The sequence below is a fragment of the Zeus faber genome, assembly GCF_960531495.2.
Source record: "Zeus faber genome assembly, chromosome: 19".
NCBI classification, from domain to species: domain Eukaryota; kingdom Metazoa; phylum Chordata; class Actinopteri; order Zeiformes; family Zeidae; genus Zeus; species Zeus faber.
This window is the reverse complement of record NC_137206.1, coordinates 20,860,914-20,874,867: the sequence shown is the minus strand read 5'-3', so window position 1 is coordinate 20,874,867 and position 13,954 is coordinate 20,860,914. Positions and strand designations below refer to the sequence as shown.

The following is a 13,954-nucleotide window of genomic DNA, read 5'->3' as shown; positions in this document are numbered from 1 at the left end:
TCGTTCGGGTCCCGCACTGGAGCCTGCAGCTCGGATAGGAGGATGGATGGATGGATGGATGGATGGGTGGATGGATGGATGGATGGGTGGGTGGATGGGCGCTGGTGGAGGAGGGTGACTGGTCTCTGCCCACACGTTTCATTCAAGAGGTTTTTTTTTATACCACGTTGAGCGCTCCAAACTCCAGGGGGTTCCCAAACATGGGGTCCGCGGTCTCTCTAGGAGTCCTCGAATAGATGACAGGCGGTCCACAGGAAAATAAAATGTTTTAAACGTTTTTTTGTCAACACACACACAGACAGACACACACACACACACACACACACACACACACACACACACACACACACACACACACACACACAGAGGTTGGTATGCCATTATTTTGATTTTTCCGGATTTCGCAAAAACCTGAGTCAAGTGTAAAGCAGTTAGATAAATAAACTGATGCTATATAAGCAGATAACAATTCCAAATCAAAATAATCCAAAAAATAAAACGATGTTGATCCTGACGACAGACAGAAGTATTTGGGGCAATCAATGTCATAGCCAAGCCAACTGCGCTACCTGCTGGTCAATAGCGGTATCCAACTTCCTGCTAGATTGTACAGAATGTTTACTGCCTGCAGTAACTGTTTTTGCACCCGACCTACTCTGAATAGTTGCCCTTTATGTTTTAAGTTGTTGAAAATGCATTGAAATACAACGCATTTAGCTGAAAGTGTGTGTGTGTGTGTGAGTGTATATATATATATGTAAAGCAATATAAAGTAAACTACAGGACAGCATAACGGTAGCAGTAACCGTATTTGCTGCACAAATAACATACACACATATGCACAGTTTAAGACACACATTTATTTTTAAATGTTTGAAACTTGGATATACTGTAAGTCACAAGCATTTGTCAGACATTTAAAGTTCACACAAAGATGCAACACAATAACACAATAAAAACAATAATCACACAAACACATACAATAATTACATACACACAGTTTGATCGTGGTTTTTCACTTAACCACTAATACAACTAACCATTCCCCATCAAAACAATTAACATTGTTCATCTTTCAATTTGTCCATTTATACACCGCAATAATAATAATAATACCCAAGTTATGTTTAAATAAAAGTAAATAAATTAAATATATAACCAAGCATATTCTATTCTGCGGTATTGTTTGAGGTTGTACTTTGGCATTTATCCACTATATGGGCCAGTCAGTCGCTGTCTGAGTTTGTTGTTTGGCGTGTACTGTAGCTGCCACCATCAAGCCAATACTTAAATTATAATTGTGATTAAGTTACTTCAAACTCTAACCCTTCATGTGGCGTTTCTGTCATTTTGTCCACATCTGGGATCTAATAGATGTGTAAAGGCAGCCGTTCTCAACTGGGCAAGACTCAGGAGCCAAATTTGTCTTCAGGCATTAAGTCACGACATAAAACATAATTTGAGATTTACATTACTCCGATCTTCACAAAATGAACAGTGCCGTCATTTAAGTGCATGTTAAAAACACAAAACAACCAAAAAAGTTGCATTAAGAGATAAAATCCCATTGAAACACAATCGACTCATTCCTGAGCTTTTAAATCAAATGCTAAGAGGCTTCACGGGAACAGCAGGAAAACCAACAGCTTAACGACTGAATGCCTTTGAATCGACAGAGAGGACATATGCGGCTGTCGTCCACACCCAAACTGACCTACGACTCGACCAGTTGGGAAACACTGGTTTAAATGACTGATCTATTACAGCATATATATTTTTCCCTAAATATAGTTCAGCTGCACGTTCACTTTTTTGTTGCTGTTGAGAGTCAGTTCTTCACAGTAAGTTAAATGGAAAACCTCACGGCAGTTTATAATTCTGCATTTGTGTGTTTGATCCATTTCAATCTGTGTACCAGTATGAGATTTTTAAAGTGACAGTTAAAGTAGCAATAGACAATGTTTTTGCTTTTAGTTGTCATTATGAAGTTAATGTTGATGGTACAGTGTAATAGCTATAGAATAATGACACCATGGGCGTTTGGATTGGTTCCCTATAAGCCTCCATATCACTGCAATCAGACTGCCACCGGGTACAACTCCTGGGAAAATAATAGATTTACGGAAATGCGTCAACCAATGCGCAACCATTGTGCATTGGCGCAATATATTGGTAGATCATAAACCCGAGAATATACAAACACACACTGAAATTGGTTGAGAAATGTAAACGTTTAAAGTGCTCTTTATCCAGAAAAAAACAAAACACGCAGCACCCCCGTCTACTTGTTTTTGTTTTACAGGCCAGTCTTGCCCATTGCCCGCATCATAACGACGAGCCGAAGCAGTCAATGCTTATACTGTATTTCCTAAAATATTAACTGGTAGTCAAATTAAAAACTGGGCCTCTAATAAATGCCGGAGGCGCGGTCGACATGTACAAAGAAAAGCCTGCGCCAAATACAGACCGGGAAGAACTTTGTGTTTTGATTGTACTGTAGATGTATTTACTTTACCCCATTTCCTACTGCTTCGAGCAGATCGCTTCTTGGGGCAAATGCCCCGCTCTGAGCACTCCAAAGCAGGAAGTGCGGCGTTCAAGGGAAACTCTGAGAACTGTAATCCCCCTCGTTGGCTACCACCACAAGTGTGACTTTTAGAGTAGCTTTGAGCTCTCTCTTTTTTCATGATACATGTGTTTGCATGGCATGGCACATAGAGGGAAGTTTGATTTACAGAGCCCCTTCAATAGTAATTATATTATTTAAGAATTCCAGCACAGCCTTTCAAGTGCATTTCACATTATCAAATGGTCTGGTTCTGGTCTGGAAGACAAGCTGTGATTTGGCACAGGGAGCCGGTCACAGGCCCCATCAGCCTAAACGCTGGGTAGACGGGCTCCGTGAACGTGCTGTGAAACGTGTGCACGTGGATCTTGGAACTAGCGCAGACTCGGAAGAAAGACAGCGAACCAGCCTGCCAGTCCAGATACAACCCGATGCTGTGGCAGCCGGAGGGCTGAACGGCCGCCACCTTCTTCTTGCCGTTGTGCCGTGCACTGTAACTGAAGTCGGAGCAGTCCAGACTCCACGACGCAGCATTGCTACCGAGCTTGGAATCGATCATCTCCCCCGTCCTGTCGCAGACTCTGTATGAAACCCCGATGGAAACCAGACCTCTCCATTCCAGCTCCCAGTAGGCGCGTTGGGACAAGGCCTCCATGCACAGAACCTGCCTCCAGCAGCCTTGCGCCCCTGTCCCCGGCACGTCGACATCCAGGTCTTTCCCGGTGCCCTTGGGGTCCTGGGTGAGCTTCAAGGCGTCTGAAAATGGTGACCAAGACGCAAAGTAAAATGAAGAAACGTACACAATAAGTGAGCATTTACAGGATTGTTATTGTCTGCGATACTTAAATACCCATGAAAAATTTGTACATGTGCACATCTTTGTGCATTATGTGCACAATACCCAATAGAAACTTGAATGAATTATGTGTCACAATTCATAAATATGCTGCATAGTGCTTTGTATTGCTATTCTATTTGGTGTTACTGTATTGCTGTGTCGTACTGTTGTATACTGTACTCTATTCCCTTCTATTTTGTACCCCAATCTGTATTATCTTTTTGAGTCTTATCTAATTTTCTATTGTTTTATTCACTAACTTCGTCATGTTTTAGTAATCTGTTAGTTTCAGTTAGAAAGCTAGGTAGGAACTGCCCCCCCCCCCGGTGGGCTGTGAAGGTACTGGAGGTGGGCCAGGTCATTTATAATAAATAAAAAGTTTTTAATTTTCAATTTTGTAATTGAGTTTGAAATTCACATAACTATTTATGATTCAATATTTGCATTTAAAAAAGTGATAAGAACTGATAAAACAAAGCCATGGGATTTGAACGTTATTTTTCGTTTATCTGACCTATTTTTGATCCGGAACGTATCGGAAATACTTAATCCTAGTCCCGTGTGTTGATCAGGGTCGGGATTAAAGGTTCGGGTGGGCCACATAAGAATTTCCAATTTCAAATTGGGCTGCGGCATTCTTAAGTCTAGAAATGGCCGGTCTAGAGTAAATTGTGCCACATTAAAATGTAATCGTCACACGAACAACGTGAAATGCAGCACACATGGCACATAGACAGTGTTCTCTCCAGCGTTGAAATCACACATTGTGACATCAAAGGTCATCTTGAAGCAGGGGCAGAAACTCACATTTTTTATGTCCGGGACGAATCCATTGTTCTCCATTGTAAGCAACACTATAAGGAAGTACAGTACATAGACATATGGACATCAGTGGAAGTCAGATTTTTTTTTTATGTAAACAATCTGACTTTGATTGACAAATTAATAATAATCTTTACTGACTTTTCAAAATAGTAACAGTGCTCTGAGGACATCAAATAACAAACATTAAAAAGGGAAAAGGTACAAGTATAGTCGAAAATATGCAGATAAAATAAACAAACAAGAATTAAAAGGTAATCAGAAAATGACAAGATTTGAAAGACCAGACTCAAACAAGTTACTTTATTTTGTGCATACACTATATGCGTCTCTCGCTTCATGCTGATTGAAAACAAAACTCCAAACAACAGCGCTGTATTGAATATATTGTCAGGATATGAGGTTGCTATAAAGAGACGGGATCTTTCTACTTACTTCAGAGTGTCCAGTGTCCAGTGTGGGTCTTTCACGAAAGCAGAGAGCTCCACCATGTTGCAGTCTCCTGGGTTGTTGTAGCTCAGGTCTAGCTCTCTCAGATTGGAAGGGTTGGACTTTACAGCCGCGGCCAGAAACGCACAGCCCTCTTCTGTGAGCAGACAGCCTGAGAGCCTGCACAGAGTCCAGCACACAGAGGGTAAGGCTTGTGCTGCGTTCGAAAATCGGGCCACCTAGCGTGCTTGAGCAAAGCGAACAATGGCTTTTTGGAGATACGACACACCACTTCCTTTGAGCACTTTGAGGATTGATGGCAATACTTACTGAAAACAATGCCATCTGCTGCAACCAGCCCTCCTCCATTGGTAGTTGTCAATGCATTATGGAATATATTTGCCTGCATCATGTACTGTATATACATACAATAGTGTTGCACATACTAAACATGCCATTACTACCTTTAATTAGTGTACCAAATACTATGCTGGTATACAATTTTGCATCGGAGTGAAAGGATTCAAGAGGTTTATTCGTCACATACATATTCATACGTTAATACATATACTGTATGCAGTGAAATGTCTTTGCAAAGCACCCGGAGATTATGCACAATAGTTACAAAACCAAACATAATAGCTAACAAAATTTCTACTTAGCTTACTAACTGAAACTAACTAATTCCTAAAATGTAATGCAGTTAGTGAATAGAATAATATAAAATAGAATGACACTCAAAAAAGTAATACAGAGTGGCGCTACAAAACAAAGGTAAAGGGAATTGAGTTATGTATATGAGATAGGCCATATGTGCAGTAAAGTGCACGTGAATAAAGTGAGGTAGTGTGTAGAGATATACAGTACACAACAGTAAGACACAGCAATACAGTAACACCGAACAGAACAGCAATACAAAGCAGCATGCAGTAACCCAGAACAGTGATACAGTAACCCAGAATTGTCATAAAGTACAGTATGCAGTAACCCAGAACAGTGATACAGTATGCAGTACAGTATGCAGTAACCCAGAACAGTGATACAGTACAGTATGCAGTAACCCAGAACAGTGATACAGTATGCAGTACAGTATGCAGTAACCCAGAACAGTGATACAGTATGCAGTACAATATGCAGTAACCCTGAACAGTGACACAGTATGCGGTACAGTACGCTACATACAGTACAGAAGGTAGTGGAGCCTATGTGTGTGGCTCAGTGAGGACCCCTGGTGAGGTCAGCATTGACAGTTCTTATGGCTTGCGGGAAGAAACTCTGTCTCAGTCTCTCTGTTCTCGGTGTGTGACTACGGAGGCGCTTGCCTGACCGCAGCAGCTGGAACAGTCCCTTGTTGGGGTGATGAGGATCCTTCATGATCCTGCGGACTCTGCCATTACACCCCCAGGGAGGGGAGCGTAGTTCCAGTGGTACATTCGGCTGAACGCACCACCCTCTGCAGGGCCCGCCTGTCCTGATCAGTACAGTTCCCAAACCAGTGATGTTGCCTGTCAGGATGCTCTCCACTCCTCCACAATAGAAGGACTTGAGGATCCTCACCGAAACCGTGAATTTCCTCAGCTGCCTGAGGTGGTAAAGATGCTGCCTCGCCTTTCTCACCAGAGTGTCTGTATGTAAAATCCATGTTAAATCCTCCTTTATGTGGACTCCTAGGTACATGAAGCTGCTCACCCTGTCGATCGAAGCCCCATTAATTACCAACGGCGCGTGCGTCCTTTGTTGTAGTCCCCTCAATCAGCTCCTTAGTTTTGCTGACGTTCAGGAGGAGGTTGTTGTCCTGACACCAGAGTGACAGGTCAGACACCTACTCACAAGAGGCCTTCTCATCGCCGTCGGTGATCAAGCCCTCCACGACAGTGTCGTCAGCAAAGTTGATGATGGTGTTGGAGCTGGACCTGGCCACACAGTCATGTGTGTACAGGGAGTACAGTAGGGGGCTGAGGACGCAGCCCTGGGGGGATCCCGTGTTCAGAGTGAGGGTGCTGGACGTGTGCCTCCCCACCCTAACCACCTGGAGCCTGGCAGTGAGGAAGTCCAGGATCCAGGTACACAGCGGAGTGTTCAGTCCTAGCTCCCGCAGCTTGACAGCCAGTCTGGTGGGGACTATGGTATTGAAAGCTGAACTATAGTCGATGAACAGCAATCTCACATAGGCCCCCTTCAGATAGATGCATTGATGCATTGAGATTGAGAGCGATTGCGTATTTGCATTGCAAGCGTTTATTTTTTTTATCTTAAGCGAAACAACATGGCTGTGACCAGAAATTAATCTAATCTAATCTAAAAATGTCATACCATGGCCTCGAAAATATATCATGAGAGTAGTAAGTGTCAACTCTACTACTTCTATTTATGTAAATCACACTTTGGATCTGAGGAACAGTTCTCCAAGCCTCCACAGCAGAGGGATGGAAACACGCTGACCAAGTCTTGCTCGGTGGGGTTTATTGTAGCATGATTGAATATACAGGTAATCAAGATTGACCTCCTCTCTACTGATTTTGGTAAGCAGGCTATTCATTGTTCTAAGCCGCTTCATGAAAATAAACCTCCTACCTGAGTGTCTCCAGTCTACAGTTCGGATTCTTCAGTCCAGCAGAGAGCATCGTGAGTCCAGTATCCTGTAAGTTGTTGTTGTTCAGTTCCAGCTCTTTCAGATGGGACGAGGTATGGCTTAGAACTGTGGCCAGATGTTCGCAAGACATCTCCGTTACTCCACAATTATTGAGCCTGAGATCGAAAGGAAATTAGTCTTTAGCAAAAACCCATATATTTGTGACATACATATCATTTAGTTCCACCAAAAGGTTTCATACGGTTACGAAAAAATACCTCAGTGTCTCCAGCCTACAATGCGAACTTCCCAGCCCATCGCAGAGCAGCCTCACTCCTGAATCATGTAGGTTGTTGTTACTCAGGTCCAGCGCTCTCAGGTGTGAGGATTTTGATTTCAGAGCGGAGACCAGCACCAGACAAACATCTTCTGTTGCAAAGCCACAGCCAGAGAGTCTGCCGGGAAATATCATGAAAGGAAAATGAGATAGACGGACAGAGAGAGATGGACAGACAGAATGAAAAATAGACAGATGATGCTTACATGGCCGTCCTCCAGTTCGTCACAGCTGGTGTCAACCTTACAAGCCCCTCCGTCGAGGATGTGTTGTAATTATTCATGTCAAACTCTTCCTGGACCTTTAAATTCTGAAGCAGGCAGGCCAGCACAGAGCACTGGATCTCGGAGAGTTCCGTCTCTGATCGGTCTTTCGACTCCAGAAGGTTTTGGGTGTCTTCATGCACCGAGTAGTCCCTCATCTCAATCAGGCAGTGGACGATATTCATTAATCTCTCCGGGGAGACATCTTTCCCCGGCAGCGTTTTCAGATTATGAATGATTTTCTGGCTGCTGTCTTGAAAGCTCGACATGTCACCCAGCAATCCTTCCAAGAGTTTCCGGTTTGACTCCAGTGAGAGACCGTGGAGGAAACGCACAAAGAGGTCCAGGTGGCCATTCTTGCTTTCAAATGACTTATGCATGGATGTCCAGAGGACGTAGGATAGGTGTGGCACTCCTTCGAACACGCCCACAAGCAGTGGCTTCAATGGTTCCCTGATCTTATTTTCACAACAATGGATTATGTAGACAGCTGCCATGAACTCCTGAATGCTCAGATGGACAAAGCAGTAGGCAACCTTGGGGAGTACAGACTCAATTTTGGAAATCTGTGTGCAAACCCCATGGTACAGTGACACATCTCTGTCAGTGAGACCACACTCCTCCATGTCTTCTTGGTAGAAGATGCAGTTACCTTTCTCCAGATGTTCGAACGCCAGCCTCCCCATCTTCAGAAGAACTTCCCGTTCAGACTGTAAGATTTCCAGTTTATTCATCTCATGTCTCCCATCAAACTTTTCCTTCTTCCTCTTGGTTTGCACAAGCAGGAAGTGAGCATACATCTCTGTCAGAGTCTTGAGCGAGTCTCCTGTTTCCTCACTAATCGGCATGTCCTCCAGAACTGTAGCAGTGATCCAACAGAACACTGGGATGTGGCACATGATGTAAATGCTTCTTCTGCTTTTTATATATGTGATTATTCGGCTGGCCAGCTCACCATCCTCAAATCTCAACCTGAAATACTGCTCTTTCTGGAGGTCTGTGAACCCTTTCACTTCCGTTACCCTCTCAATACATTGAGGAGGGATCTGATGGGCTGCTGCCGGTCGTGTGGTTATCCACAGGCTGGAAGATGGAAGCAGATTCCCCTTGATAAGGTTTGTCAGAAGCACATCCAGTGGTGCTGTTTCTGTGACATCAAGCACAACCTTGTTGTGCAGGAAATCCAGTGGAAGTCTGCTTTCATCCAGGCCATCAAAGATGAACACAACTTTGCAGGTGGCAAGTCTCTCAGCTGTGACCATCTTTAAAGTTGGGTGGAAGGTGTGGATCAGCCTCAGAAGACTGTACTGCTTATCTTTCACCAAGTTGAGCTCACGAAATGGAAGCAGAATCAGGAGTTCTGTATCTTGATTGGCCAGGCCCTCAGCCCAATCAAGAATAAACTTCTGTACACAAAAGGTTTTCCCAATGCCAGCCACACCCATCATTAGAACGGTTCGAATGGGTCTCTCATCTCCAGGTAAGGGATCGAAAATGCCATTGCACGTGATCAACTTGTCATTTAGCAGGTTCCTGTTGTCAGGCATCTCCAGCTGCCACACCTCATGTTGGGTATTGACCCCCTCACTGTCTCCCTCTGTGATGTACAGCTCTGTGTAGATCCTGCGGAGAGCGGCTCTACGCCCTTCAGTAGTGCCTTCTATGACACTTTCAGCGTTCTCCTTCATGCTGTTGATGTACTCGGAATAAGTATCTGCAAGTGAGTCGTTTATTAATGAGATGAAAATACAAACCATCTATCAAATAAATAATACTGTAGTCAGTCACTCGATGGATTCAATTGGTAATCTAACAGTCATTAATAACAAATGTGGACAAATATTGCTTGAACATAATGTAGGTTATAGATAAAGACATTCTTGTACATTGATTTTATCCTAAAAAATTAAGTAATTTTAATGGAAATTGTCTGCAATCAGACACCCGCAAAAAATGCAATTACATTTTTTTTTTCTCCACAAAACAAATCCTACCTTCACTTGGTAGAATACTGGTTCTGGGTCTTTTCCCACATACAGGACATGTCTGCGCCGGTTGATGCCAGTGTCCACAGGGAAGCGTGCTCAGATTGTCCTGACACAGCTTTGAACGCAAAAGATTCTCGTCCCACACGCAATCTCCAATCTCACTAGAATGACGGAAATTAAGATTTTTGTTATCTTTTAAAATTCATTTTATTATTTTGTTATTTAATATACGGCTTTTCCAGGAATAGAGCAGACTGATGGTACATTTTCGAAGACAGACAACTTGAGGCTGAAGAATGAGTGTTGCCTTATTCAAACTGAATTTATTACCTTCAGTCAGAACTTAACTTAATATGAAGGATTTATATTTACCACAAAGACTTAGTATGCGTTGATTTATATATATTTTTTTACTCTTTTTTTTTTTTACTCTTACTCATAAACTGGTGGCCTTTCTTGATTGCTTATTTCCATGTTAAGATCAGGACTGACAGAGCGCCAACTAGTGGCTGCTGCCTCTTGCATCTCATCCACGTCTGCATGTATGTATATTGAATATGGTGTATTAAAATCTTTTCTGCGCAAACTCGTTTTCAGACTGTACTATGCTTGATTATGGGGAATCTTACGATGCATCTGAAGGTGTAGGTTCTTTGCTGAAATCGGGAGGTGACTTTATGGACGCCCTTTCCAGACAGCAGAGAACTCCCTCCTCACTTTTCAGGATGCATACCAAAGGGAAAGTAAAATTACAGATTAGATATGAGTCACACCGTGTTAATCAGTTAACGATAACTCATGTGGGCATATGAACCAATACTGTAACAGTATATATCTATTTCTATGTAAGTTTGCTTTGCATTTGAATGTGTTTATTGATAGTTGACAAACCTGATCAATATTGCATCAGCAACATTACAACATTAACATTCGCAACATGAATGGTCTCACTGTCTCACAAGATGTACATGGTTTAATTGGAGTTGAGGCCAATTACAATAATATAAAATAATTAACAATAATGAGTCGTCACTTGCAGTAATCTCTAAGAATTGCCTATTTTCTATTGCCTAAATAGCCAATTCTTTCACATGTAAAAATGTGCCAAAAATATGTCCATATGATTGCACTAAGAATTGCTCACTGTTCTAGTCCAGTTTTATTATGGGGAACTCTAAACTAACCGTGGTATGTTTGATTATGGGATATCTTACGCTACAGATGAAGGTGGCGGTTCTCCAAAATCAGGAGGTGAATTCATGGAATTTCTGTCCCCGACATTTTCCTCAGAAGTGGCCCTTTTCAAACTGCAGGTAAAATTACGGATTAATTTAGAGAGTACATAACGCACATACACACATTTTTAATCTGACGCACTCCATTTTAAGGTGTTCAGATTTGGCAGGAATGTTTATGCCATGGCGACCACTCAGATCTCAAGACACCCTTGAATCAAATGCAATTCCTACAGTCACTGCACAAACTTGTCCCAGAAATGTGTCTTGTGTCAGTGTCTTCAGCAGCAGAATTGTACAGAACCTGCAAGGCACTCTTCCTAATATTTGCAATCTCTCACCTTGTGCTTCACGCAAGGTGGTGGTCTCACAGGATGTACATGGTTTAATCGGAGTTTAGTGAGGCCAATTGACATACTAACAGCAATTACACGTAAACAATAAAACAAATAAATCATCTCATGGCTAATCCCGCCCCCTTACAACTTATTTATTATGATTAGATGTTTATTGCCCAAGACGAGGATGATTACCATAAGCATAAACAAGAGAGATATAAAAAAAACCCACGAAGAACACCATTAAAAAGTGAGAACGGCGTTAGTTTCTCACCTATGGCGGGGCGGCAGCAGGGCCGAAGTGTGCGCCGCCATCCAGTCCCTGTGCACAAAGCTCTGTGAGCTCGGTTCACGTCCACATCGCGTGCGAGGGGAACGTTAGATTCACAATGTTAAGACTTCGTGCCCGAGAACTTGTGTTTCTGTTTCTTTTCTTTCGGACCGTTTAAACGGCCCTAATAGAAACGGCCGCTACCCACAGTCGCTGAACTCCGGTAACGCCCGCTCGACGTCATTTGATCGGTGAAAAATGTGAAAATAGATGTTCGATGACCTTTTAAAAGGCGAAGAAAACAAAAACAACAAACAAATATATTTCACATACTGCGCAACGAAGAGTGTTTTGCCCTGATGGAATCTGCGTCACCGGCACTGAGGCTGCGCACACACGCTACGCCCCCTTTATATGCCTGTAACACACGCTATGAGCACAATAACATAATAATAATAATAATAATAATAATAATAATAATAATAATAATAATAATAAATACCCAGATAAACGTAAATCAAGTTGACGCGCAACTCAGCGTCTATCAAGACGGATTTCGTGATGTTTGATTCCGGGGAATCGGACTCTGACGCTATGCATTCCAACCGAACAAATTCATAAATAGACCGAGGGCGTTGACCTGTCTACGCGCGTTCTCAACACCGCTGATTATTACAACTATGGTTTGGTGTGAATGTGGAGAACTTACGTCGAGTCGCGATCGCCGAGTCGTCACGTCCAGAGTGCAGCACGAAGCGTGACGTGCGAGCTGGTCTGATAAACGACGTGACGGAGGGTGTGGGCGGGGCCCACACATAAAAATCCCCTCATGGATTATATGGGCAACCCTGAAAGTATTAATAGCGTTGTAATCATAACAAAATAATAATATAGTCTAAATCAGAAAACATATAACAAAGAAAAAAATGATATACTGTATTATATATTGTTATCTTTTGGTATTTATTTATTACTATTCTATTGCAATAAATCAAGGTTCCAACCCTATTTTTATCCTTCTTCTCCTTGGCACTCTTGGCTAAAAGTGCCCGGAACAGGACAACCGCCGCAGCTACGGACACGGTCGGGGTGTCGTTAGAGCCGGTTCAAGTTTCACGCAAATGGATCCACATACGGAGCATGAACGGGTGGAAAAACCAACAAAATTTCACCGGAAGTGGCCTAACATCCGTGCGTCGCCAGCACGCCAACGTTCTAAAACTGCGGGCCGGACGGTTCAGCGAGATGGGTTTGTGGCGTAAGACACTTTGTGACGTCATTATCCAATTTGTTATGAACGTGCAGGTTGTGGCACCGTGCGAGCTACGGGTAGTGGTTACAAACTGCGTGTAAGTGTGTCGTGGGGGGGGGGGGGCTTTTCGACTGATATTTTATTCTTTTGCCCTTTTTGTAAATATAAACGCAGTCTGTTCCATGTGACAAAGTGTCGTGTCCCTCCTTATTTTGCTGGATTCGAGCCAGTTGACCAAAACAGTCCAAAACGTATTCTTTGTTTGAGAGCTCACACGTGGAGTTTGCTTGCAGCTCCAGTGTAACAGGTCCGAATCGCACCTGTTTTTTTTTTTAGTCCCAAAAGTTTAAAAGGTTGATGAAATGCCTCAGAGGGACATGCAGTGTTTAGTCTGTTTGAATGGAACCCTGTTGTTGGGAACTTTCACACAGAGCGATTTCCTTCCACAGAGACACCGTGAGGCAGGACTCGTTGGGTTTACAGGTGGTAGACAGACACCATCTCATATTAAGGATAAAGTCATAACACGCAACAAGTGTATCAGCCTGTGGTAGTAATTCTGCGTGTCACCAGGGCTCGGAAAGCTCGCCTCACCGCATCATCACCTGAGTCGATGCCGCGTTCAATGGAGACACAGAAAATTGTAACTTGTTTTAGATGTAATGCTGATGTAAAGAGGAGCGACAGAATGGTGCTGATGCTACATTCCATGGGAACTCCAAAATTTGTAATTGGTGTCATTAATGGACCCTGTGTATTGCTGCCTGCAGCTATATTTATTATTATTATTATTATTATTATTATTATTATTATTATTATTATTATTATTATTATTATTATGTTCTTCATTATTATTATTATTATTATTATTATTATTAATAATAATAATAATAATAATAATAATAATAAGAAGAAGAAGAAGAAGAAGAAGAAGAAGAAGAAGAAGAAGAAGAAGAAGAAGAAGAAGAGGAATTATTATTATTGTATTTACTATTGTATTTAATAGTAAATATATTAATATATTTACTATTGTGTTTATTATA

General features: G+C 42.3%; 1 protein-coding gene across 2 annotated transcripts; it reads right to left on the bottom strand.

The window, feature by feature from the left end:
• Positions 1–840: 840 nt before the first annotated feature.
• On the bottom strand, positions 841–12,428 carry LOC307244639 (protein NLRC3-like). 2 transcript variants are annotated; one of them, XM_080019896.1, is made up of 11 exons: positions 12,369–12,428; positions 11,663–11,710; positions 11,030–11,122; positions 10,445–10,531; positions 9,822–9,976; positions 7,771–9,541; positions 7,506–7,682; positions 7,230–7,403; positions 4,662–4,835; positions 4,212–4,258; positions 841–3,322 (listed from the first exon to the last, which is right to left on the bottom strand). In XM_080019896.1, exons 2-11 carry the CDS (start codon positions 11,701–11,703, stop codon positions 2,805–2,807), a joined length of 3,237 nt encoding a protein of 1,078 aa, XP_079876022.1. In that variant the 5' UTR covers positions 11,704–11,710; positions 12,369–12,428; the 3' UTR covers positions 841–2,804. The 2 variants fall into 2 exon arrangements, with proteins under 2 accessions (XP_079876022.1, XP_079876023.1); XM_080019897.1 differs by lacking the exon at positions 12,369–12,428 and having other exon boundaries at positions 11,663–11,991.
• Positions 12,429–13,954: the final 1,526 nt, after the last annotated feature.

What these genes read in the sequence shown, in the direction of transcription:
- LOC307244639 (XM_080019896.1), bottom strand. Translation starts at nt 11,703, where the DNA reads ATGGCGGCGCACACTTCGGCCCTGCTGCCGCCCCGCCATAG. An exon ending in CCTACACCTTCAGATGCATC is followed by an intron (nt 9,977 to 10,444) that starts GTAAGATTCCCC and finishes CCGTCATTCTAG; the next exon opens with TGAGATTGGAGATTGCGTGT. An exon ending in TGGACACTGGACACTCTGAA is followed by an intron (nt 4,259 to 4,661) that starts GTAAGTAGAAAG and finishes ACTTCCTTATAG; the next exon opens with TGTTGCTTACAATGGAGAAC.